Consider the following 25025-nt stretch of genomic DNA (forward strand, 5'->3'; position numbering starts at 1 on the left):
AATCTGGCTGTATGCTGAGGATTTGATTTCTTCATACAAAGAGTGTCAAAGGTAACTGAATAAGGACTTAACTGGACTTGTCAAAAATGACACTTTTCTAACAGGCTCCATCCTAGAAGCAACAATTGGAGCAGAATTGGGAAATACTTAATCAAAATGTTATAGTGGAAGGCAGCTGTCAAAATACGCAGACCCTATGCTTTCCCAGATAGTCCACAAAGATACAGATTTAAGATACTTTGCTTTCTAACAGATCTCATGGCTATTGATTTACTGTCCTTCAGTTATCCTAATGAAGTGCTCATCATAGCAAGACAAAACCACTAATTGACAGTGGATCTAGATGGGCTTCAAGCCCTTACTTTCTAGAATGAAGTTTAAACTTCTCTTCAGTACCTGCTAGGAAAGCCTAGGGTATGTCTACACTATGGGATTACTCCAAATTTACAGAATTCGATTTTGGACAACTGATTGTATAAAGTTGAGTGCATGAGGCCACACTAAGAACATTAATTAGGCGGCGTGCGTCCATGTACTGAGGCTAGCGTTGACTTCCGGAGCGTTGCACTGTGGGTAGCTATCCCATAGTTCCCGCAGTCTCCCCCCGCCCATTGGAATTCTGGGTTGAGATCCCAATGCCTGATGGGACAAAAACATTGTTGCTGGTGGTTCTGGGTACATCCTCTCCCTCCCTCCGTGAAAGCAATGGCAGACAACCGTTTCATGCCTTTTTCCTGGGTGAACTGTGCAGATGCCATAGCACGGCAAGCATGGAGCCCGCTCAGCTCAAGACAGCAGTCATGAACATTGTAAACACCTTGCACATTATCATGCAGTTTATGCTGAACCAGGACCTGAAAAACCAGGCGAGGAGGAGGCGGCTACAGCAGCGCAGCGACGAGAGTGATGAGGACATGGACACAGAAGTCTCTCAGACCACGGGTCCCGGCACTTTAGAGATCATGCTGTTAATGGGGCAGGTTCTAGCTGTGGAACACCAATTTTGGGCCCGGGAAACAAGCACAGACTGCATAGTGTTGCAGGTGTGGGATGATTCCCAGTGGCTGCGAAACTTTCGCATGCATAATGGCACTTTCATGGAACTTTGTGACTTGCTATCTCCTGCCCTGAAGTGCCAGAATACCAAGATGAGATCAGCCCTCACAGTTGAGAAGCAAGCGGCGACAGCATTGTGAAAGCTTAGAACGCCAGACAGCTACCAGTCAGTCGGGAATCAATTTGGAGTGGGCAAATCTACTGTGGGGGCTGCTGTGATGCAAGTAGCCAAAGCAATCACTGAGCTGCTGCTACCAAAGATAGTGACTGGGAAATGTGCAGGTCATATTGGATGGCTTCGCTGCAATGAGATTCCCTAACTGTGGTCGGGCAATAGATGGAACCCATATTCCTACCTTGGCACCGGAGCACCAGGGCAGCCAGTACATAAACTGCAAGGGGTACTTTTCAATGGTGCCACAAGCACTGGTGGATCACAAGGGACATTTCACCAACATCAATGTGGGATGACCGGGAAGGATTCATGACGCTTGTATCTTCAGGAACACTACTCTGTTTAAACGGCTGCAGCAAGAGATTTACTCCCCAGACCAGAATATAACTGTTGAGGATGTTGAAATGCCTATAGTTATCCTGGGTGACCCAGCCTACCCCTTGATGCCATGGCTCATGAAGCCATACACAGGCAGCCTGGACAGTAGTCAGGAGCTGTTCAACTACAGGCTGAGCCAGTGCAGAATGGTGGTAGAATTTGGACGTTTAAAAGGACGCTGGCACATGTTACTGACTCACTCAGACCTCAGTCAAACCAATGTCCCCATTGTTATTGCTGCTTGCTGTGTGCTCCACAATCTCTGTGAGAGTAAGAGGGAGACATTTATGGCGGGGTGGGAGGCTGAGGAAAATCGCCTGACCATGGATTACGCACAGCCAGACACCAGGGAGATTAGAAGAGCACACCAGGAAGTGCTGTGCATCAGAGAAGCTTTGAAAACCACTTTCATGAGTGGTCAGGCTATGGCGTGAGAGTTCTGTTTGTTTCTCCTTGATGAAAACCCGCCCCCTTGATTGACTCATTCCCTGTAAGCCACCCACCCTCCCCCTTCGATCACAGCTTGCTTTCTAAGGAAATAAAGTCACTATTGTTTAAAAATCATGTACTCTTTATTAATTGATTATAAAAAAGGGAGAGACCTGACAAGGTAGCCTGGGTGGGGTTTGAGAGGATAGGAGGGAAGGAAAAGGCCACTAAAAAGTTCAAAATAATGACAGCCTTTTGCTTGGGCTGTCCACTGGGGTGCAGTGAGCGGGTTCACAGAGCCCAGGGCCAGCTCCAGGCACCAGCCCAGCAAGCAGATGCCTCCCCTCTCCGCTGGCCACCCCAAGCATGTCCAGCTCTTCAGCGGCAGGTCCCTCACTCCCTCTCAGAGTGAAGGATCAGCCGCCGAATTTCCACCGAAGACTGAAGCGGCGGCAGAAGTGCTGCAGATCGTGATCGCAGCCTATTTTTTTTATTTATTTTTTTTGCTGGCTGGGGCAGCAAAAACCCTGGAGCCAGCCCTGACGGAGCCTCCTCCCCACGTTCTTACATATCTGGGTGAGGAGGCTGTGAAACTTGGGGAGGAGGGAGGGCAGTTATATAGGGGTTGCAGCGGCACTCTGTGATCCTGCTGCCGTTCCTGAAGCTCCACCAGATGCCGGAGCATGTCAGTTTGATCATGCAGCAGCCCCAGCATTGCATCCCGACACCTCTCATCTCGAGCATCTCTCCTCTCCTCACGTTCCTCCCTCATGGCCTCACATTCACTGGCAGCTTTCCTGTACAGGGATAGGGTGACCTTCCACTCATTCAGATGAGCTCTTTCATTGCGGGTCGATTTCATGATTTCTGTGAACATTTCGTTTCGCATCCGTTTTTTTTGCCGCCTTATCTGAGATAGCCTTTGGGACGGAGGAGGGAGGCTTGAAAAATTTGCAACTGCAGGAGGGAAAAAAGGGAGAGAAGTATTTAAAAAGATACATTTTACAGAACAATGGTTATACTCTTTCATGGTGAACAACACTATTCACATTACATAGCACATGTGATTTCAGTACAAGGTCGCATTTTGCATCTTAATATTGAGTGCCTGCGGCTTTGGTGTTAGAGATCACAGACGCAGGTCCGGGCAACAGAATTCAGCTTGCAAGTGCCCATGGTAAGCCACTGTCTTTTGGCTTCCGCAGCCTTCATAAAAGCGGCGCCCTCCTTTCCCACATACCAAGCAAAGCCCGTTGAGTGCTGCGGTTTTCCTGTTAACATGCAGCAGCAGCAGCAGAAACCAAACTAAACTCCCCTCCCCCCCATCCAGTTCTCTGGGATGATTGCTTTACCCCCAGCCCCACTACTGCGTGGCTGGTATCAGGGAAGATCCCTGCTAACCAAATGCTAAAAGCTCAGTGCCAATCCCTCCCTGCCCCCCCAGCTTGGCTAACTGCAGGGAAGGATTTCTTTTCAGCCACAGACAAACAGCCCAGTAGGAACAGCCACCTCTGTCCCCTTAATTAAATTCCCATATTTCAACCAGGTTACCATGGACGATATCACTCTCCTGAGGATAACACAGCGAGATAAAGAACGGATGTTGCTTGAATGCCAGCAAACACCGGGACCGTATGCTACCAGGCTTTGTCATGCAATGATACCAGATTACTTGCTGCATGCATGGCGTGGTCAAGTGTCCTACCATGGAGGATGGAAGAAGACTGCACTGCCCAGAAACCCTCTGCAAAGGCTTTTGGAGTACCTCCAGGAGAGCGTCATGGAGATGTCCCTGGAGGATTTCCGCTCCATCCCCAGACACGTTAACAGACTTTTCCAGTAGCTGTACTGGCCGTGAATGCATCCCAAGTCCTCAGGGCAAATTAATCATTAAAAAATGCTTGCTTTTAAACCATGTTTTATATTTACAAAGTTACACTCACCAGATGTCCCTTCCATGGCTTCATGGTCTGGGATACTGCCTTGGGAGGGTTGGGAGGCTGCTTCAGTCAAGCTGAGAAAAAGATCCTGGTGTTGGGGAGAACAGAGTGCTGTGTGCTCTCCGCAAACTTATCCTCCTCCTCCTCCTCATCTTCCCCGTCTGCAGAATCTTCAGCCATGGCTGAGATTACCCCTTCCTCGGAATCCACAGTCAGAGGTGGGGTAGTGGTGGCGGCACTCCCTAGAATTGCATGCAGCTCAACTTAGAAGCGGCATGTCTGTGGCTCTGACCCAGACCTTCTGTATGCTTCTTTGGTTTTCTGGTAGGCTTGTCTGAGCTCCTTAACTTTCACACGGCACTGCAGTGAGTCCCTGTATGGCCTCTCTCCATCATGCCCTTTCAGATTTTTTCAAATGTTTTGGCATTTCGTCTTTTGGAATGTAGTTCTGCTAGCACGGAATCCTCTCCCCAAACAGCGATCAGATCCAGTACCTCCCGTATGGGCCATGCTGGAGTTCTTTTTCAATTCTCAGACTGCATGGTTATCTATATTGATCAGCTCTGCATGGTAACCTGTGCTGATCAGCTCTCCACACTGGGCAAACAGGAAATGAAATTCAGAAGTTCATGGGGCTTTTCCTGTCTACCTGACCGGCGCATCTGAGTTCAGATTGCTGTCTAGAGTGGTCACAATGGTGCACTGTGGGATAGCTCCCGGAGGCCAATACCCTTGAATTGCGACCACACTAACCCTAATTTGAAATGGCAATGTCGATTTCGGTGCTACACCCCTCGTTGGGGAGGAGTACAGAAATCGATTTTAAGAGCCCTTTATATCGATATAAAGGGCTTCGTTGTGTGGACGGGTGCAGGGTTAATTCGATTTAACGCTGCTAAATTCAACATGAACTCGTAGTGTAGACCAGACCCAAGTCTCTTCTTGGCCTTTTCAATACTGAGGCTTTTGGTACAGGTAGAGTAGACATGAAAGATGGCTGAAGTGTCACCCTCTGTGAAATCAGTACCTCAAGGTGTGAAGAAAGTTTCCATAGCAGCGTCAGACCTTTTTTATTTTTTTAATGCTTTGACAGTCTCCACCACATTCAAGATTCACAAATAGAGCAAGAATGAAAATGAAAAACACTGTGATTTTACAAAGACTACAGAATGTCCTGTCTCTGACACTGGGGTACCCATCTCTAGATCTTTATATTCTAGGAGTTCTACTCCTATTTTTTATTGACCTGTCAAAGTCATAATCCTCTGTTTGTGATATTACAGTGAATGGCTATGGAGATTATTGCAATGTCAAAAACAGAGAACTAGGGCTTCAACTTGCTAATATGCAGCCCAGATGAGCTCTTAGGAAACAAGAATATTGCTTTCATGCAGTTGATCTTAGTAATGACAAATGAAGGGAGAAATTCTCTCTTCCCTTCCGCATCCCCTTGAAAATATGTGCATAGGCCAGGGGTAGGCAACCTATGCCACAGATGCCGAAGGCGGCACGAGAGCTGATTTTCAGTGGCACACACACTACTCAGGTTCTGGCCACCAGTCCAGGGGGCTCTGCATTTTAATTTAATTTTAAATGAAACTTCTTAAACATTTAAAAACCTTATTTACTTTACATACAACAATAGTTTAGTTACGTATTATAGCCTTATAGAAAGAGACCTTCTAAAAAGGTTAAAATGTATTACTGGCTCGCGAAACCTTAAATTAGAGTGAATACATGAAGACTCGGCACACCACTTCTGAAACATTGCCGACCCCTGGCATAGGCAGAATCATTTCTGTGAGGCATTAGCTGCTCATTCAAGGCCTGATCTAAAATGGTGCAAGTGTCAGTGGGGGATGGAAGTATTCAGCACTTCCCTGGATCTGGTTTAAAGTCCAAAATGCAGGGATACAATCTTTTCCTAGAAGAACACTAAGAAGGGTGGTCCCCTTGTTGTCATTTACACACATGACTATACAGTGAGCACCATCTCATGCCTAATTATAACTTCAGATCACCAGCCAGCCTACCTGTTAACTCAGGGGCTAGGGCAGCAGCATCTTTCATCTCTCCACCTACAGCTCGGGGAATGAGTTTCCTCCTGAAAGGAATCTAAACGACAAAGCTTGATGTGAACATACTTTTGTATTACAGAGAACTGAGATCAGAATTTAACTTTGAAATTGACTTATTTCCTGCACCCTGAACCTGAGCAAAAAGTCAGCCTATTGCCAATGAGTGCACACTGCAGAACTGTAATCAGCTCTAAGCAGTTTAAACTGTCCTTCTGGAGACTAAAGCTAAATGTGTCACCTTCTGCATTTGGACCAGAAGGCTCATGTCTGAGCTAAAGAAAATTCTGAACATCCACAGGATTTACAAGATTAGTGACTTACTGTGCCAGTAAATTTTAAATATCATGCTAAACACACTAGGAAGTCCTCCACCTCCCATCCCCCTCTATAAAAGTAAATCTGACATATGACCCGCAGGAGTGAGAGAGCTCTAGATGTGCATTACAGTGTATGAAAAGCAGATGAATCCCCTCTGCACTACAGCAGTCTCTGAACAGCTGAATCTACAGTCTGACAGGCAAGGGTGATGAATAAATGCATCCAAAGGCCCCATGGCTATGTAAGTCAAACATTTCATAAGCAGGTGCTTCTGATGTAAAGCCGTCATCACTATAACATATGGAACTCGCAGCATTGGCAGCAGTTGGGAAACTTACCCAACCAGTGAAAAGATACAGAAGGGTCCAAATAAATTCAGGGATGCAATGTTTACATCGATTACTGTGAAAGGGACTATTGAATTCTGTTAATGAACTAGCCTTATACTATTGAAGACGCTGGACCTCATTCAGCACATGTGCCTCATTTAATCCTTGGATAATTTCTCCACTGTAGAAGAATTTCCCCTAGCATTTCCCCCAGAGGCTCCACCATATCTACATAACAGCTTTGAATGTAAAGGGGCATGGTCAGAGCACAGCTGAACTCTGGCTTTGTTGAGCTCTGGTTGCTGTAAAGGCCTCTTGGGGCATATACAGCCAGGCACAAATTAGAGCAGCTACAAGGCTTCTCTGACTAGTGTAGGGGCTGAATCAGTCACCGGGCAATCCCAGACTAAAGTAAATGTAAAGGAGGTGTACAACTACCTTTGCCTCCCATCCTGTTGGGTCCTGCGCCAAGTTCAATGTGAGCCTACTAATGAGACTGGCCCATTGGCTTTATTCGGCAATAAGCAGCAAACCTCAAAAGCTTTGATGGTTCAGAACACCCAAAATGTAGATGCTTATCCAAACTCTTAGAATTTTGTGTGACTGAAATATGAGGCTGAAAAATCTCACACGATGCCCCACCCCTTCTTGGTATTTTAACACTTCCTATATGTGCAGAGGCACAACATTAAAACCATCAACCAAACATTTTCAAATCTCAGAAGAGGTTAGGGTTGGTTCTGGGTTGAAGATCTGGGTCAGTTTTGATTTTATCTGAGTCCCTTCACCCAACCTTGGTTTCAGTCCTAATGCAGGTTACCTGCAAAAATAAGTTATGTAATAATTTATGAATCCTTAGTCTATGCCACAAACTGCCTAAATATAAAGGAATAATATGATCAACAGTCTTGGTTTAAGAGAAACCCAGGGAAAGGATAGCAACAGGGCTGCAGGTTAAGATGAAGATCAATAAAAGCAGCAAAGAATCCTGTGGCACCTTATAGACTAACAGATGTTTTGGAGCATGAGCTTTCGTGGGTGAATGCCCACTTCCTCAGATGCATGTAGTGGAAATATCCAGGGGCAGGTATATATATGCTAGCAAGCAAGCTAGAGATAACGAGGTCAGTTCAATCAGGGAGGATGAGGCCCTGTTCTAGCAGTTGAGGTGTGAAAACCAAGAGAGGAGAAACTGGCTCTGTAGTTGGCAAGCCATTCAAACTCTGTTATCTACATTGTGACACATGCAAACATGTATGTTTTCCATTTCTATTTGGCTTGTGGCCACTTTGGCTCAGATCCTCAAGGTATTAGGTACCTAAATCAATGGAGGTCGGATGCCTAAATATCTTTGAGATTCTGGGCCTTTATGCTTTCTTTATTCTGGTTGTACTGGGGTGGCAAACAGAATTATGTTGCCCATGAATTATAAGAAAGAGAACGATTAAATTGGAATTTGGCCTGAATTCTGCACTGGTGTACACCCCATGTATGTCCATTGATTACCATGGAGCTGAACAGTTTGTAAATCAGGGTGCAATTTGTTCCAGTAGCTTTATAATGTGGATTCTTTTCCTGTGCTCAAAGTGTTCTGAAAAAGGTGGCATGGTCTATCATAAACTAGAGGCAGCAACTTTGGTAAGATAGTGCTTAAAGTGCATCCCTGAGCGACCCAACTTGATTTCTTTTCTGAGTCTGCAACCCCTTTCACTTCAAGCACTGGTTTTTCCCCTGTCTAAACATCAAATCCTTTCCCTTGTGCACAGCCTACCTAAATGAACATATTTTGCACAGGGGAACTCGATCGGTGATGGAATTCCCAGTTGAAGTCATTCTGCAACCTCTATTACAGCCTCAGAACTCCCATAATTTTAATAGCAGCAAAGAGTCATGTGGCACCTTATAGACTAACAAGACGTATTGGAGCATGAGCTTTTGTGGATGAATACCCACTTCCATTGGATGCATAATTTTAATGGTACCTATACTTCCTAATCTCACACATGGAAGATTTTTAGTTGGTGGAACTTCATAATTTCTGATCCACTGGCCACACCCTTATCCTGACCTAAATCCACCGCCTTCCCCACATATTACTATACTTTAAGCATCCAATGAAGCACAGCTCCACAGTAGACAAGGTATGTGAATCTCTTTGCACAAGCAGTCTCTGCATCCTAACTCCCCAGCACAATGGCTCTACATAGCTTTGCTACCTTTAGCGCCATATGCACCCAGGCAGGGTTGGGCAAGATTTGCCCCTAAGTCTGAACAATTGGTACTAAAATGAACAATAATGACCCAGTGAGAGAGCATTATCTGGAACTTAATGACTGGCTGGGAAAGTTCAATGCCCAAGACAAAGCAGAGAGATCTTAACCAAACCACTTAACTGTCAAGAAAACCTCAAGTTGGAGGAGGCAAATCCCATAAAATATTATTTTCCTTTCTTCTATCTGTTGTTCTGACTTTGCTGCTGTGAATGTGAAGGGTTTCTCTGTTAATGACACCAATCTTTTTCTACAAGTTAGTAGCCAGTACTGTAACCAGTGGGAAAGCAGAACTTGCATCTTCTGCTGGGTTTATAATATGCCTTAAGATGGATCCTGCTGTGCCTTTGATTTACATAGCCACAACCAAGATATATGGACCTGCCCAGCAAAGCCTGTCATAGGATGAGTTAAAATTAGATCTTTCCACTTAGCACACAGAAAATAAGCCCAAATGAGACTGAGCTACTTCTCTCCTTGCTAATAGAGTCATCAACTAGCAGCAATTTCAGAGCGGAAGGTCATATCCTTATGCCATTTACACTCAGCAATAAATGAAAGGGTTTTTTTCTTTCCCCTTGGATGCCTGCCTCTCTGGGAGGTGTTACTTGTTAACTTTTCTCTGCTGGCCTCCATTTCTTCCTTAGGCACTGCTGATACTGTTAATGTGATGGGTGACTCTTGGTGAGTTACTGAAAAGTATGCACGCCATGCCATCTTAACGTGTGGCTCTACTCTAGGAAGAATCTGTAAAAACAGCACCTTCTTACTCATCAGATCATCTCCTTTGTGTATTCAGAGTGCTGCCTTCAGGGACAATTAAATTTGTACTCCCATTGAACTTGCAGACCTAACAGGTAAGAGTGAGAGTTAGCTGGAGTCTAATCCTTATCAATAAATCCATCATCAATAAAATTGGCCCTACCATTGGAATTGTGCAGCCCACTGAAGTCAAGGAGGTTGCTGCATAGATGTAAGAGCTTGGACTGAGGGACCTTTATTACTGCTGCTACTGCATGAGGAGAATACAGTTGGGCTTTCAGATCTCAGGCTGAGTTTGAAAGGCTGGCTTTAGGGAAGTACTTGTAAACAGTGCAGAGTTCCTATGGAAATTATTGAGATACATAAATGAAACTTGCTTGACACAATGCCAATTTTACAATGCCAATTTTAGTCACTGCACAGAGCACTAGAGTCTAATTTGATATACTCACCTCTGGGACTTGCCACCACATAACAGAACAAAACTTTCAGTTCACAGTTGGACCTTGCCTTCAGTCCAGCCTCCAGCCTGATCTCAAATGGTCCAGGAACTCTGCCTGCCTGAAGAACTAGCCCCACGGTCAGCTCAAAGCTAACACTAACCACCCACCTAACAATTGAAGAGACACCTATTCTTTCTTCCTCTCATTGCCAAATGTAGTTGATAAACTAACAGCTGGGCAAGTTAGAATGTCGGCAACCCCATCAACATCATCGAAAAAAAAAGGATTTAAAATAAAAGCTGGTTTTGTAACTTGTAATTTTGCTGAATGCCTAAGTTACTAAATAAGAAGGCTTACGTCATGAGTGTGGTTATTAAGAAGTTAAGCTTTAAACCGTAAGTAAAAAGCCTGAAGATTTTAGCAGTAGCCATGGGGTTCAAAGTAAAATCTAATTAATCCATAAATCACAGCAAATTGGAGGCTTCTACTGGGACAAGTGATTTAAGCAATTTACTTTTGGGGTGGCTGACTTCTCGCTATGGAAAGCACGCTGTGAGAAAGTACTTGTTTCACTTTTGTGAAACTGTTTTGCACTATTGTTTTTCTAACTTGGTCTTTGGAATGTGGTAATTGGTAAAGTGTGAGAGAGAAGCTGGGAGAGTTATGATGAAGGCCCTAATTAAAACATTAGCATGGATGACTGTCCCATATTCATTAAAATATTCTCTGAAGGAGTTTATTCCATAGAATCTTCATGGGACAGCTAGAATTCCAGTATTCTATTTCATGGGCTTTTAAAGGGACACTGCACATATTTTCTTCAAACTAATATATTGATCTTTCAAATGAAAAAAAACCAACCTCTCAGTAGATTCTTTTTAACACCCACTGAAGTTGCTTGGGAGTCTTTCCATAGACTGCAGTTGATATTGAATAAGATTCTGTAAGATCAACTCAGAAATGGGTTTGAAAACCCATTTGATCTAATCATTTGAAAATTAATATGTCTCAAATGAGCAAAATCTCTTACCTAGTTTTCACTTAATTTTTTTCTACTACCTTTTCAGAGATACCAAGGGAGGGGAAACTGTTTATCTTTAGGGCTTCAATTAATAGCAGTTAACTCACACAATTAACTCAAAAAAAAGTTAATCACAACTAGTCAGTTTTAATAGCAGTTAAACAATACCAATTGAAATTTATTAAATATTTTGGATGTTTTTCTACATTTTCATATATATTGTATTCTGTGTTGTAACTGAAATCAAAGTGTGTATTATTTTTTATTATAAATATTTGCACTGTAAATGATAAAATAAATAGTATTTTTCAATTCATCTCATACAAGTACTGTAGTGCAATCTTTGTCGTGAAAGTGCAACTTATAAATGCAGATTTTTTTGTTACATAACTGCACTCAAAACTAAAACAATGTAAAACTTTAGAACCTACAAATCCATTCAGTCCTAATTCTTATTCAGTCAATCACTAAGACAAACAAGTTTGTTTACATTTACAGGAGAGAATGCTACCCTCTTCTTATTTACAATGTCTCCAGAAAGTGAGAATAGGCATTTGCATGGCACTTTTGTAGCCTTAAAAGAGCAACACTCCAATACAGAAACTATAGAACCCAAACCACCAAAAAATAAAATCAACCTTCTGCTGGTGGCATCTGATTCAGATAATGAAAATGAACATAACATACGTCGATCTGCACTGCTTTGGATTGTTATCGAGCAGAACCCGTCATCAGCATGGACACATGTCCCCTGGAATGGTGGTTGAAGCATGAAGGGACATATATATTTTTAGCGCATCTGGCATGTAAACATCTTGTGACACCGGCTACAACAGTGCCATGAGAACACGTGTTCTCACTTTCAGGTGACACTGTAAACAAGAAGTGAGCAGCATTATCTCCTGTAAATGTAAACAAACTTGTCTGTCTGAACAATTGGCTGAACAAGAAGTAGGACTTGTAGGCTCTAAAATTTTACATTGTTTTATTTTTGAATGCAGGTTTATTTTATACATAATTCTACATTTGTAACTCAACCTTCATGATAAAGAGATTGCATTACAGTACTTATATTAGCTGAATTGAAAAATACTTTTTGTTTATAGTGCAAATACTTGTAATAAAAATAAATATAAAGTGAGCACTGTATACTTTGTATTCTGTGTTGTAACTGAAAACAATATATTTGAAAACGTCCAAAAATATTTAAATAAATAGTATTCTAGTATTAGCAGTGCGATTAATTGCAATTCATTTTTTTAATCGTGCAATTAAACCCGATTAATTTTTTATCGCTTCACAGCCCTATTTTCTTACATATACGTGGGGATTTCTGCATCATATAAAATATTACACACACACTCTCACACACAACCCCCTCTGTTAAAAGAACAGTATTAAGGTTGAAAAGTCAAGCACTCAAAAGTTAGGAAATGCTAGAATTAAGATTGCCCGCAAAACCTCAGTCCCCTTGTTTATATGTATTATGGTACAGCCTTTAATTACATGATCACATACTATTTTTTCCACACCTCATTCAGATTTTGATATTCAAATACAAATTTTGAAATATATTTCTCTATGAACTAAGTCTGCACAATCACTCTGGTGCAGCTTGGGATCTTAACCTTATTTTTTTAAACAAGCTTTGCAGCTCACCTTTAATCAAGGCAGCTTTCCTTATTCCGTCTCTCTAGAGCATACCATTGCCAAAGCATTAGCAAGCCACAGCAGAGAAAGGCAAATTAATTCCAGGTCATATTTTGCATTCTAGCCTTCTGTCCTTTGGAATTGTGTTAATTATAAATAATAGAATGCATAATATTAGAAGGTTCTTTTGCTGCTAAATATTTAAAGGACTCCAAGTGATCTAACCTATCTCCCCCACCCCGCGAGTCTGCAAGTCATCATAGTGAAAGGCAATTGTGTGTAATGAAAACATGTCCATGGAAAGATAACCCATTTGTCTTTCAAATCAAATGCTTAAGAAGCTCTGTTGCAGAAAAACTGCTACAAATAATACATTCATTTACTGCTGAGGGAGCACGTTTCTCTCATTGAAAAGCGATACCATTAAATGAACCAGCTCCCAGTATTCCTCTGAATTATCCTTGCTGAGCCTTCAGTCTGAGAGAAGGAAAACAAACAGTATAAGCAGGGGGGACTTACAGACCATAGGAGTCACAAGTGCCTTATGAATTTGCCACACATTGTTATATTTCTGCATACCAAATGATTTATATATTTTATTCCAAAGAACTATGATGACTGTTTAGTAGGAAAAACAGGTGTCTGCAGCGTACTCAGTAGTTTCATTGTGCTCTGGAGTTGGGATGGGGGGGGGGGGGAAAGGAAAACTCACCCAATGAGGAAACTAAGTATTAAAGAAAATGAGCAGCCAGACAGTCAGATTCACCACTGCTGTAAGCAGGAGTAACTCACTTGAAATAAATGGAGTTGTGCCCAATTCTTGATGAGTTTGGCCAGAAATAAGTAAGGAGTTGATTTGTTCCTGCCTCAAGAGCTCCACTCAACACAGGAAATGGAGGGAGGGAGGGGGTTGGTGGAGGTTGTCTGTGTCAAGGAGCTAGTTACAGCTCCCTGATGCTAAGTCACAGCTCCTGCCCCAATGCCAGGAAGCAGCAATAAGATGTGCCACTGTCATAAGGTCTTTAATGGCCCCCATGCTAAGTGGTGGCCTAACATTGTGGAACTATGCTCTGCCCTATCCGGGCCTCACCCTTTCCTCCACAAAAAGGCTCCCGTTACCAGCCATAGGTGCAGCTCCAGCTGTCTGTTGTGAATTTGAAGGCAGATTACCTTAGTGGTGCACAGGGGCCATAACCTCTGACCCACAGATTGGAATCATTTTTAAAATTTGCATTATGCCATGTTATGTAAAGGATAAAGTCTGGAACATCAAGTGTGGAAGTATGGAGGCAATGTTGGCTTTAATAGCAGCATTTCCTTTAGCACTAATGTTCCCTGGTATTTTAGAATTCATTCCTGGGAGAAAGTGAAGACCAAGTCCCTTAGAACAGATGCTAAACAGCCTTCTCCGCCTTGCTGAATACATCTGACTTTTATTGTTATAGATTAGGCGAATCTGGACATAGTCATCGTACTGTATATTTTCTGCTATGGTGCAAGTTCATTATGGACTTGATGAAAAGCCCTTTGAAATCAATGGAAAATTTTCAACTGATTTCAAAGGGCTTTGGATCAGGCCCTATGACAAAAAAAATTTTGTGGGAATAATAACCAAAGAAATATTCTGAATGAAATACTAAGTTTGACAGCCAGGCTGTAGGGACCAATCTAGCAAAGTGTTACGCTTATGCTAACTTTTAAGTATGCGAGTAGTCCCACTGATTTACCACCAATGACTCCATGCTCACAGTAGATGCTGATCCAGCAAAGAAGGGCTTGCACACATGCTTAAGTTTAAATCAACGAGATTACCTATGTCATTCAAGTTAAGCGTGTGCTTAATTCGCTTCTTAGTTGAATCAGGGCCTATACGCACCAGTCAACTGCTGGATTTAAAGCAAAAGCTTTTGATGGGTGAAGTTAATGTAAGTGATAATCATCCAGATACCTTCATTTTTTGTGTAGTGTAGACATTTGCAATGTAAACATTTAGGTGCATATGCTGCTGGGTGGCCTGGCACACAAAATCAGCATTCCATTGAGATCTCATTTAAAAAGCACATATATTTAATAGTGATAGCAAATACATTCTTTCCTAAAGAATGAGAAAAATGGATCAGTTGTTTTTTCCTGGAATTTACACTACTATAGTTCTGTAACTTTCTTCTGTGGTCACTGCAGACTGATGGTAAATAGCTGCTGGCTAAGTTGGATACATATTTATGTTTACCAATGTAATACTCATATATTCTATATAAATATAATAAAATAATAAAAGATTTAACATTTGTTTTCATTCTGTTACTTACATATATTTACTGTGAGTTCACAAAAATACACTTCTCTTTCCTGTCTCCCCCAATCTTCTATTGGGTTCCAAAGAAACCTGAGTTTATAGTTCAAGTTAGCATTTGCAACATATTTAGGTACACACCTCTGAAGCATGCAAAGGATTCTTCTCACTACGCTGGACTTGAATGCAAGCATTTTCATGTTCTTAGTGTAAGTATGTTGTTGTTTTTTAAAAAAAAGATATCCAATGGTTTGCACATATGGCAGCAGTAAAATGGACCCAGAGGATGCACAGGTACTTGATGCAAATAAAATAGAACACTTTGAAACCCAAAAATGTATAAAAATGCTTTTAGTTATTTTTAAAAATACCATTTGAACTATCTGGGAGACATTATATATCTATATATTTTCTAGTGCTGGTCTGACAGCCCCAGAGACTTGAACCCTCTGTATATCAAACAGAACAATGCCCCCTATATTGACCTACTACATAACTTTAGCTGTGACCTGAACGGCTCAGCTCCGGTGGTAAGAAGCATTTCTTTCTCCATGCCCATTCAGGTCCTGATTCTCTGTTGGCTATCCATCTCAACAGTAGCTGGACTAACCATTATCTCATGTCACATAGGCCATCAAGCAGGGGCAATAACTTAGGAGGCAGTGTGGCCTAGAGAATAGGGTTTTGGGTTGGGTGTCAGGTCATCAGATTTCTACTCATGGCTCTGTTTCTGACCTACTGTGTGACCAGGGGCAATTCACTTCACCTCGCTGTGCTCCTATTTCCCCTCCGACCCTTTGTTTTTTCAATTTAGATCAAAAGCTCTTCAAAGCAAGTAATGTCTCTTACTATGCTTTTGCACAAAATCTGACACCATGGGGCCCCAGTGTCACCTAAGACCTCTAGTGCTACTGTAATACAAATAATAACTATGGCCAAGAAGGTATGGGTTGGATTCAAAATGATGATCTTGAGATGAAGGTCCCCATATTTCATTACCAATCCCCTGAGCCAATTTTTTTTGCTATTTTTCTGCCTTGTCTTTTAAAAAAGAATTAGAACCCATTGACTATATGTGGAGGGGCAGGAGGAAGGAGAAACACTTACATAATTGGTGGTTACCTGCCACTGACCTGGATTAGTGCTAAAGTTATCAAACAGTCCTGTACACACAACTCATATACAAGCACAGTACAGACAAACCACAAAATAGTCTTTGGTTAAACCGTCTAAGTTTATAGCAAATGGTTTGCAAAAAAATTAACCAAAAATGTTACCCTCTTTATTCAGATGTATTGTTTACTTAGAAAAAGAATGCCAGTGTGCAGAGTATGTTGCCTGTTAGGAAAGCTTATCTTCACAGCTCAGAATACTACTAAAGTTTTGTTACCCACTGCATTACCATCCTTGCAGTCTGAAATGGCACTGGTGTGTCCTTTTAACTCTTAAATTTACTGCAGTCTCTCAGAGAAGCCTTCATGTATGATCAATGCTAATTTGCTAAAACAGAGGTTAATGCAATTCTCCCATTACGTCTTCCACAGAATTAGTACAAATACAAAAGTCAGAGGTGACTGGATTGTTTAAATGACCAAGCTGCAGTTTTGACTATTGTTTTAATCATCCACTTGCGGACCTGTCTTATGAGTCGAGCAGGAAAATGCCAATTTGACCAAACTAGTTTTAGAACAAAGTTTCTTTTCTGTAACGTCTCCTATAAAATGAACATTTTCTTTAAGAAAAAAAAAGATTCAACTATTATCTAGTTTGTAAGATTAACAGTAAAATCTGCTTTGACAGTCAAAGCCTTCACTTTCTCTGAATGTCTAGAACTCATGCTGTTATCCAAGTTCCCACTGATCTGCTTTTCCTTCTTGATGGAGCCTGTTCTTGAATTAGAAGTGTAGCTCTTGGTCTCAGCAATACGATCTCTAGTGTTTTCCTTCTTCTTCAGCAATACTTGTATCGGTACAATATGAGACCAACTGTAGTCTCAATAACAGTTCCTAGGTGGGATCAGCAGTCATGAAAGCAGAAAGCCAAGGGCAAGTTTATTAATGCAGGTAACACTGGTGAATCAAGCTGTTATGCTTGCTCTTCTTTTGAGGCTAAAAATCTTAATGTAATACTGGAATATAGCATTTCCTTACATAGATTTTCAGTAGACCTTTTAAGACACATTTCACTGTAGAGTCAAACCAAATGAATGTCATCTTTGCTAAATGTTCTTAACAGCATAAGTGGGGCGGCCTTCTTTCAATTTCAATAACTAGAACCCATCAAAACATTACAAGCAGACCTTTGATTTGCCAGGGTGGCTGCTATAATATATTATATAGGGAGACCAACATGCTTGCAGTTTTCTCTTTTTCTATAACATTTGAAGCCCTAGAAAGCAGCACTGCAAAACTTGGCTTTCAAGAGTGTCAGATTAACACTGGCCGTTCACAGCATCTGCTGCATTAAATGAAATCTGTGCTGGATTCATTTGCTGCAACTGAGGCATTCTTGCTTCCAGCGACTTGTCAGTGGTTGACTGCATTGTCTGATTCCTTTTCCGTAACATCTGTCCAATCCCCATCATGGGAAATCTGCCTCTGCTTTTAACACAGTTAGGGCTCCCCAAAGGATTGGAGAGATTATTTGAAGCTGGCTGAGTAGGAGACATGACTTCTTCTCTTAAAGGACTTGTCTTTTCTTCAAATGTGAAAGAGACTTGAGTGCCATGAACTGGAGTTTTGGCAGGAGATGCGCTTCCAGGCTGAAGAAGTGGAGACAATGTCCTTTCACTTGAGCTTTTATAACCAAAATTCACTGGCGAACTTAAAATTCTATATTGGTGAGAGGGGGAAATCTGGTCTATTTGGTCCTCTCTATCAACAGATTCAAATGAATGCACAATATTCAGGATCAAAGGAGCATCCTTTGTCTGACTTCTGATGCCTGCAGACTCTTGCTGAGGAGAATCTTGCCTCTTAAGGAGTCTAGGTGTCCTTGGAAGAGATGGCTGGATTTCAAGATATTCCAGAGAACAGGAAGTGACACAACCAGTCTTGGTTGCCATGGGTTCGTGGTAAGGGCTTAAACCACTGGTAGAATCTACAGAACAAAAGGAAAAGAAATCAGAAAAGTGAATGACATTCTCTAATACTTGCTCTGGCCTAGAGCCAAGGGTGTTTGACCTCACATTCCACAGAAGTTTTAGCCGGCAGGATGGATGCAGCATAAAAACCAAATGGCCCTGCAGCATATACTCAGGGCAGTGATCAAGGAGCTAATGCTCTGATTTTTGTTTTGTACCTACATGGTTGTTCTGTGGGTTTGTTACCTGCCAGTGATCTCAGTAGCAGGACAAGTGCATTGACTCAGTAAGAAGAGGGTTTGAAATAAGCAACTACATCTGATGTCTTAATAGTTTGAATTAATCACAATTTTTTGAGCAAAATCTAGGAAATATGATATTTCCTTTTTATTTATTTTTTAATCTTATTAGAGCATTGCATGATTCTTAGCAGGAACTGAACACTTTAGCCATCGACTGCCTAGAGATACATGTAATAATAATGAGGTTAATCCTGAAGTATTTACTCCCATTGGAGAAAATCTGTCCTCAGTTTCACCGGTCTATATATAGAATAACTGCATTCCAGATTTACAGTTATAGCTGGAAGCAGAATTTCATTTGTTAACTTCAGAGGGAATTTTGCCTGAGAAAGGACTGCATCCGACGAAGTGGGTATTCACCTACGAAAGCTCATGCTCCAATATGTCTGTTAGTCTATAAGGTGCTACAGGACTCTTTGCTGAATTCAAATGGAACAAGGTTTTCATGATCTGGCCCAATAATAAAATAAGGGTGCAACCAGGAGATCTCCTTGGTTTTTACTGAATGTTTGCATCTACCTACACAGAACTGATTGTAACTAGAACCAATGTGAGACAAAACAATTTTTTGTGGTGTTTGTGAAAATCAATCCATAGAGACTCTTTAGCTGGATTCCCCTTGATTTAGAGGAGAGAGGACTGGGATTCCATAGCTTTAAAGTATCCTTAGTCTGAAATAGCTCAGGTCTGGTGATCTTCAGGGCATATTGCAAAGCTTAAGTTATTATCTATTTCCTTGGGATGTTAGGAAGGGAGGAGTGTGGGTAGGGGGCTGATATCTGTGGGTGAGTGGTGAATGTTCATTACTTGGATTGAGTTTCATCTGGGACGCACTAATGGAGTTTTGTCTGATAGATCTGCTTTCTGAAGCTGGTCAAAAGTTTTTGTCAAAATATTTGTCTGGTGAGTGGGAAATTTTCATTCTAGTTTTAGTTTCAGAAAAAGGGAGAAAGAGAAAAAAGAAAACAAATGGAAAAATCATTTTGTTTTCAAAAAATTCTATTACAGATTTCAACAAAATTAAAATTTGCCATAACTTTTGAAAATGTTCATGGAAAATATGTACCATTTCTGACCAGCCCAGTGGATTACTGTTACCTTATGTTGCCATGGCCTGATAATGCCCTTTATTGGACTCACTCTTTTTTTTTTTTTAATTAAACCTAAATAATCAAATGAATAAAATGGCAGATAACTGGAAAGCATGTGATAAACATAGGTTTAAATTTCTGTGTGTTTCCACAAACATCTAGGTCTAACCTCTCCCAAATACATTATTCACTCCCTTCTCTCACTGCCGCTCCCCTACAGTACTTGCTCCACATACACACTATCCCATTTTCCTTATTGAATGCTCTTCTCTTCAATTCCTTTGTCTTGTCACACCCTGCAGTACTCCCTCCCACCTATTCTCTCTCTGGCTTGCCTTCCTCGCATCATGATTAACATTTTTTCTGACCTCTTTCCCTATTCTTACATAATTTGCTTTCTCCTTTGTTTTTGTTTTGAGGGTTTATTGTGGTTTGGGTTTTCCCTCCCCTTCCCTATTGGCTGGCTGTTTTCCTTCCTTCATCACCCAGTCATTCCGCCCTGTTTTCCCCAGCTGCTCTTGGTTACCAGAACTCTCCTCCTCTGGCTCAGTGGTTGCTTTCCTTGCTTCCTTTAACTCCACTCCTACTGCATTTCATGGGCAAGAGAAAGAAATCTCTTTGTCAGGTTCACTCATCTGCTGACCAAACCAGCAGGGTGCTGGGGAAGGTGCTGTTGCTTTTGAAGTGCTGGTATAAAATAAAGGTGATTTTGCACGCATTTATGTGTGTAGAGGAAGGGAGACTTTAAACAAAGCCGTGGCAACTCTATCAAAAGGCAAATCAGAAGAGACACAAAACCAAGAGTTCGTGATTATCCAAAACTATCATTGTGTCTTTCGGGAATTGTGTTCAAAGCATGATTTTTCTGTTCAGTCCTCTCTTATTTACAACTTCATTCTATGTGTGGTAGATAGCGCATGCGCGCACACACACACACAACTCTTTTACTAACCGTTCTCAGGAACACCAGTCTTGGTGATTTTTCGCTCTTTCAGCAGTGCCTTGGGGTTCTGCATCTGTGTGATAAGGCAGGAGGAGGGCTGTCTGTAAGAAGGTGAATTTTTCTCTATTTTCTTTGGAAGTGGGCGGTGGAGAAGCTCCCCCTTCTTTTCTTGTTCTTTTTGCTTTTTGTCCTTCAAGTTATAAAACAAACAAAAATAATTTGGTTTATTTTAGAAAGTTTACATGCCTTAAGAAAAAAAACGAAATAAAAGCACAGCTTATCTAGCTGAATTCAAAGATTTAATGGGAATGCATCCGACTACTCAAAATAACTAAATCTTCCGTGTAACATTTTCTTCTGATCTGTTAAACATGATTTCATGGCTCTCATCTATGTTGAAAACTCATGCAGTGTGAAAACTGTTTTCAGAAACTCAAACAAAAGAAAAACTCTTTCTTCAGAGGCCACTTGATCCTAGGAGAGCTTGCTGAAGTAAGAACATGCAGATTTGTGCTCTTTCACATCTGAAATTTGCCTCCAAATTTAAACATAAAAAAAGACCTTTGATTTCTGCTTATTGTATTTCCTCTGACATTTTAAAAGGTGATCTATGAAGCTTTAAAGAAGTTTAAACTCCCAAGTCATTTACAGTCTGTCTGGGTGCAGACCTGAAGAATATGGACCTGATCCTGCAGATTCAGGGCCTGATACTCCACTGTCCTGCACTCTGCATAGCCACATACACCTGTGAAAAATGAGTCCAACAGGATGTAAAACACTGCAATTAAAGTTTGGTAACATTTTAAAGCTGTTATGGAAAGGTGCCTATACAAGATGAACGAGAGTGGAGAATTAGGTCCGTAGGCTCCAATCCTCCAGTGAACTCTGTGTGTCTGCCTGGCACTCACTGCAGGACTGGGGCTTTGCCCTTTAAACGTGACAGATCCATACATCTTAAAACAAACGATTTTCTATCAGCTGACAGTCGGGGGTGGGAAGCACATACTGAGCTTTAGGACTCAGAAGGTAAGTAAAAACACCCTAATTTTCAAAATTAGGTTTTAAAATGGAAACGAATTAGCTTTCTTTCTTTCTTTTTTTTTTTTACACAAGGGGTTTGATTCTGCAAGGCACAGAGCACCTCCACTCCCTTGATTTTAGTGGAAGCTGCAGATTCTATTTTACCTTGGAAAATCAGGCTCCAGATTTGCAATTCACATTTAGATTGAGTTGCTAGACTGCAAGAATCTTACACTTTCCTAGAAAGACTTTGCCTGGTCCAGTTTTGGACCTGTCTGTTCTTTTTTTGGGAGGTGGGGGTGGAGGGGGCTGAAAAAAGAGTTGTGTGTTGTTTTTAAAGCAATGCTCTTCGTGCTGCTATGAACTCTCTGTTTAGCCACCTTTTTTGTTATATTCGATTGAAAAGCCTGTGAAACTACAAGTCTTTTTTTAAGCAAATGCTTCAGAGCTCTTTCCCTATTAAGTCTTTACATATACATTTTGATAGATAAAATATTAACTAAAAGGGGCCCATTTTAAGATTTTGTGATAAAAAAATCAATGGTATCAGCTGAGCACTCATTTCACTGCCATCTCTACAGTAACAAATCAGTCCACACATGGAACAGAGGAAAACCAGTTCGGATAAAGAAGCAGAAGTTAGTTTTAAATCTTCTAGGGGCTATTACAACAAACAACTTTGAGACCAACACATTAGGCAAATAGGTGGGCAAAGTCCATTTTAATCATTCCAATAGCTCAGGTACTTCATTGTTGCCATCCATGGACCATGAAAAGGAGCTCTCAAATTTTTCCCCATGCTCGCTGCCCTTTGAATTTTGGAAGATTAAATATTCCTGAGGAAGGGTATCAGTGACTTACAGAAGAACAGCACTCTTTAGGCTTTATGACCTATTACAAAAGCTGTAAAGGAGACTTCCTTAGGGCTGGAGAAGAGAGTCTTTCTTAGAATCTAAAGCATCTCTGTAACCTCTGCTGAGCAACAAAACCTCTTTCACACAGGCTGTGGACTATGTGCAAGCGATCAGATTAACTCCTACAAGGATAATGCATTGCATTGGTTTTAGTTGCCCATCTTCATTTTGTCTATTCTGTCAATTCTTTGAAGCAGATGCACCCAGCTTTCTTGCATGTCTGCAAAATAGCACACACATGCATGGCACTACTATAAATAATAGATCATAAAATAAGTCAATGGGAGTTGTGCAGTTAATTCCCTGCACATCGTGTTGAATAGTTACATGAGGCTCTGCAACTCTGATGCCAAGCCCAGCAGAAACTGGGGCTCTTTCCGAGGCATTTTTTTAAAGGTACTTGTGAGGAGAGGACCAGATGGTGAAATATCAACACAAAAAGGCTATCAAGACTCTCAACAGCTATTTGGTATTTTGAGGGAAGGATTTGCATTTTGGTTGATACAGCCTCAGCGAGAACATTTCAATACAGCAACTATTTTTAGTCTAGTGGTACAACAGACAAAGCTAAACCAGAACTCTGCCCTACTCTGAAATATGTTCCAGTGACCCCTGACATTATATTACGTTCATGGTGCTGTAACATTTTCATGGAGCAGTAACACAGCTGTCTTGTACAGACTCAAGTACCCATGGGAAAAGGAAATCTCACATATCCTGTGTTATCAGTGGAGTACTTCACCCTGGCTACATGCTGGAAATGGTCTCTAATTATTTTAAAATTTATTAGGACTATTTCCTCTAAAAAGGAAAAAAAAAAACCAAACCAACAACTGAGTCCCAAGGTGCCAAATGCCATTATATTTTGAAAAGGAAAGGAAGATTTCTTCAGAGGAGCTATAAATGTTCAGCCTTCAACATACTGTATACATCCAGCTCACACAATGAAAGAGCTGCACCAGTAACGTACACTTGGGAATATTTGGCATTACCTCATTCTATGCTATTTCCTGTCCTGCCTCAACCCTCAAAATCTCCCCTAATCACAAGCATAGATTTAAAAGGAAGATAACTGGTGTTTATATTGGCTTTGTCTATTGTTATGATAGGATCACAGCACTAGGGTCTCTATGCTAGAATTCCTTCAGCTCCCTCCCAAACCTGAATCTGGTCATGGCAAGCTACTTTGCATGGGGAGCATCACAACCATTCCAGCCTCCACGGGATCCTGTGCATGGGGCACCCTTACTTTAGCACGACTGTTCCCAATCCCCTGAGTCCTCCCAACACCCTTCTTGCTTGCCTACACACACCTCTGCTAAATATAAATATGAAACAAGCCTTTAAAATACCTATGCGGGTAGTGGAACCTGTATCTTGGAGCACTTTGCACACCAGTTCACAGCACTCTTAGCAACACCACTGCAGAGCTTGCTGCTAACTTCCCCCTCCAATGAGCTCCATGGGGAAGGGGGCGTTGCCATGCTAACAGCTACAGCCCTATTGCAATATTTCCTCACTAGCAATATGGGGCACTACAGCCACAACCACTATGGCCCAGTCACTTACATTGCATTTGTTACATTGCTGCTAAAATGATGTGGAAGAATTTTCAGCCAGGTGCTGCAGAACCTTAGGAGATGTCTATATGGCATCTCCATGGCAACACAGCTACTTCATTTATCTAGGGACTAGTGCTCCCATGTTTCTCTTTGGTGCTGAAAGGCAGACTGAGAGAGATGTTCATACTTGCAGCAGTGGTGGAAGAACACAGTCAAACTGAGAGATCCCGAATAGCCTAATAAAGATTAGTTTGTAAGTAAACCTTTCCTTCTTGAGTGAATAAGGGGACAGACACTGGATATTTCCCAAAGAATCTGAAAAGACACCCACAGGATGTCTCCATTACAAAGCATTTGTTAAAAGTCCTTATAGAAACAGGTTTAGTTATAAGCTAGTGATTATTTTTAATTTAGTTTAAAAAGGGAGAGGCTTTAGAAGGCTTTCATGTCCACCTTCAGAACAATATCACAGGGCTTTCCCACAAACAAAAGCTGTACTGTTTTAACTATCCTAGTATTGTAAATGCGATACAGCCCACCTAGTGTGGACACAGATTTACTGGTATAAAGGTGTCTATAGTTATTCGTATGTGGGAAGGTGAAGAAACTATATCAGTATAACTGCGTCCACACTACTGGCTGCACCAGTATAGCTATTACAATTAAAAAAAAAAATCGAAAAATGAAAATAATTATACTGATATACGTAAAAATCTGCCTGCAGACCAGGCTTCAGAAGGAATAAGCAGCGGGCCCTTAGCCATGAGAACATATACTGCCAAAATAGGTAATCGTGGTAGCAATGTCGTTAGTTCTTAATTTTTCTTATAGAAATCATACATCAGTTCTCTGGTTGCAATTGGCTTTTAGGGCTGTAGAAAGGACAGTTACCTGTTCCATAACTGGTGTTCTTCGAGATGTGTTGCTAATGTCTATTCCACACTAGGTGTGGCATGCTCGCCACATGCA

At 41.4% G+C, this 25025-nt stretch overlaps 1 protein-coding gene across 2 annotated transcripts in view; it reads right to left on the reverse strand.

Moving 5' to 3' along the window:
• Nucleotides 1–14895: 14895 nt before the first annotated feature.
• HUNK (hormonally up-regulated Neu-associated kinase) overlaps nt 14896–25025 on the reverse strand; it is a 122231-nt gene continuing 112101 nt past the window's right edge. For both annotated transcript variants that reach the window (XM_030579235.1, XM_030579234.1), the window contains exons 9-10: nt 20570–20750; nt 14896–18241 (exon numbers count right to left, since the gene is read on the reverse strand). In XM_030579235.1, the coding sequence (XP_030435095.1) occupies nt 17574–18241; nt 20570–20750 (849 nt within the window). In that variant the 3' untranslated portion in view covers nt 14896–17573. The remainder of the gene's footprint in view (nt 18242–20569; nt 20751–25025) is intronic.

This window comes from Gopherus evgoodei, chromosome 1 (assembly GCF_007399415.2).
Source record: "Gopherus evgoodei ecotype Sinaloan lineage chromosome 1, rGopEvg1_v1.p, whole genome shotgun sequence".
Taxonomy (NCBI): domain Eukaryota; kingdom Metazoa; phylum Chordata; order Testudines; family Testudinidae; genus Gopherus; species Gopherus evgoodei.